Consider the following 1,904-nt stretch of genomic DNA (forward strand, 5'->3'; position numbering starts at 1 on the left):
TCCCAAAGGAATTACAAGGCAGTGCAGCCAGGAGGCAGAACAATCCCTGTTCTGATTCCAGGGCTGGAAAAATCCTGGAAAACAAGTACCAATCTTTCCTGCAACATCTGTCACCATCTGCAGGTCTAGTGCACCCAGTGTTCCATCCTTGCACTTTATTACTGAAAAAGGTTGACTTGGGCCCAAAATGTTGTTGTAGATGTGTAGAAAATGTAATGTTGTATGGCTGTAGCCTTACTATGCAGCACCACATCTCTGCAAGGTGAGAACAGAACCAGCTGTGGTGCTGCTCATGCTTTGTACCAGCATGAGCAGAACAGAAGGTGGAGAAATTAATTTTCCTGAAGTAGTGGTGTACGTGAGGCCAGAGACCTTTTGTTTTGCACATATTTGGACTGCAGAATCCCAGAGATTCCAGTTAATCCCTTGTTGTGACCTTTGCAGACTGCACTGATTTTTTTCTGTATTATTTTTACACTGACTGAAGCTGAGGAACAGGAATAAAACAGCTGCTGTTGTTTGCTAGAGATAGGAAGTTTATCATGTGCCTTCCCTGGTCACAGACCAGGCTCCCCTCATAACATGGTAATCACTGAAGGGACAGGATCTCTCCCCCCCTACAGCTCAGATACTTTCTAGAGTCTGCCTCCCACTCCCCACAGCTTTAAATGCAGAGTGACTTCTAAGGGGCTTGTGGCACCTGATGTGCCATTTCTTCAGGGTTTGAAAAGAGTCAAAAGGAAGGTTCCCTCCTTTGTGCTCTTTCTGTAATTAATTAAAACCCAAACTTAATTAATTGCAGTCAACATGAAACATGCTACACAACTGCTCCGAGTACAGACTGATTGCCCAGTTATGCTGTTCTGGACCTTATCAGAAAGGGGTGGGAAAATACCAGTAAGGGAGACTCAGCTTGAGGCAGCAGGACTCCTCCTGCTCGTTCATCCAGCCTTTAATAAATGGAGATTAAGTACAGAATTTAGATTAGGTCTTCCCTGTGAGGGTGCTGAGGTGCTGGCACAGGGTGCCCAGAGAAGCTGTGGCTGCCCCATCCCTGGCAGTGTTCAAGGCCAGGTTGGACACAGGGGCTTGGAGCAACCTGCTCTAGTGGAAGGTGTCCCTGCCCGTGGCAGGGGTTGGAACTGGATGAGCTTTAAGGTCCCTTCCAACACAAACTGTTCTATGATAGGAGAGGTAACTTGCTGTAACTGGAGAGCAGGTAGATGTGTTTCTATTTAATACATGGGCTGAAATATTGGTTCCAGTCAAGTAATAGAAATTTGTTGGCACTGTCTTTAGGACCAAGATCCCACCTCACACTGACCTATGGACTTGATTTACTCAAATTGAAATCAGTTTGGGGTCTACTTTCAGAGAGGAGAGATGAATACCTGTGTGGTAGGGTCGACTACAGACCTCAGATGGGTGCTATGCAGGATCGCTAATATTCCCACTCTTTTCTTTTAGGCCATACTCATGGATCACAACTGTCCTGTGAAAACAAAAATGTATACGCAGAACAACATCCAGTCCTACCCCATAGGTGATGAAGAAGAAGAATACGAAAGCGATGAATAACATGAAAAGCCATATAACATATTTTGGTGTACAAAATGCAGTGTTTCATGTGAAACATCTCATCCAGAAATAGGTTTTAGTTGTACTGTACATTTAATAGTGAAATGGTCAAAAAGACCAAAGGTGTATTATTCATCGCCCATCGTTGTAAAGCAGACTGCTAACCGCCTTATGGGGGGGAGGGGGAAAGCTTTTTATAGAGGATTTGTATAGTGTTAATCTTTATTTTATTTAATTTTAATGAATATTACATTATATTTTTATTAATTGTGTAGTATAGATCTATATAAACATGTGAATTCTAGCTGGTTTTTAAAGTCAAATTC

General features: G+C 43.0%; 1 protein-coding gene across 1 annotated transcript in view; it reads left to right on the plus strand.

The window, feature by feature from the left end:
- SLC18A2 (solute carrier family 18 (vesicular monoamine transporter), member 2) overlaps nucleotides 1-1,578 on the plus strand; it is a gene marked incomplete at its 5' end in the record, with an annotated part of 13,659 nt that extends 12,081 nt beyond the window's left edge. The window contains one exon of the mRNA XM_010022781.1: nucleotides 1,468-1,578. Coding sequence (XP_010021083.1) covers nucleotides 1,468-1,578 — 111 coding nt within the window. The remainder of the gene's footprint in view (nucleotides 1-1,467) is intronic.
- Between the last annotated feature and the right edge of the window lie 326 nt (nucleotides 1,579-1,904).

Source organism: Nestor notabilis, unplaced genomic scaffold (assembly GCF_000696875.1).
Source record: "Nestor notabilis isolate BGI_N333 unplaced genomic scaffold, ASM69687v1 scaffold14939, whole genome shotgun sequence".
Classification (NCBI taxonomy): Eukaryota; Metazoa; Chordata; class Aves; order Psittaciformes; family Psittacidae; genus Nestor; species Nestor notabilis.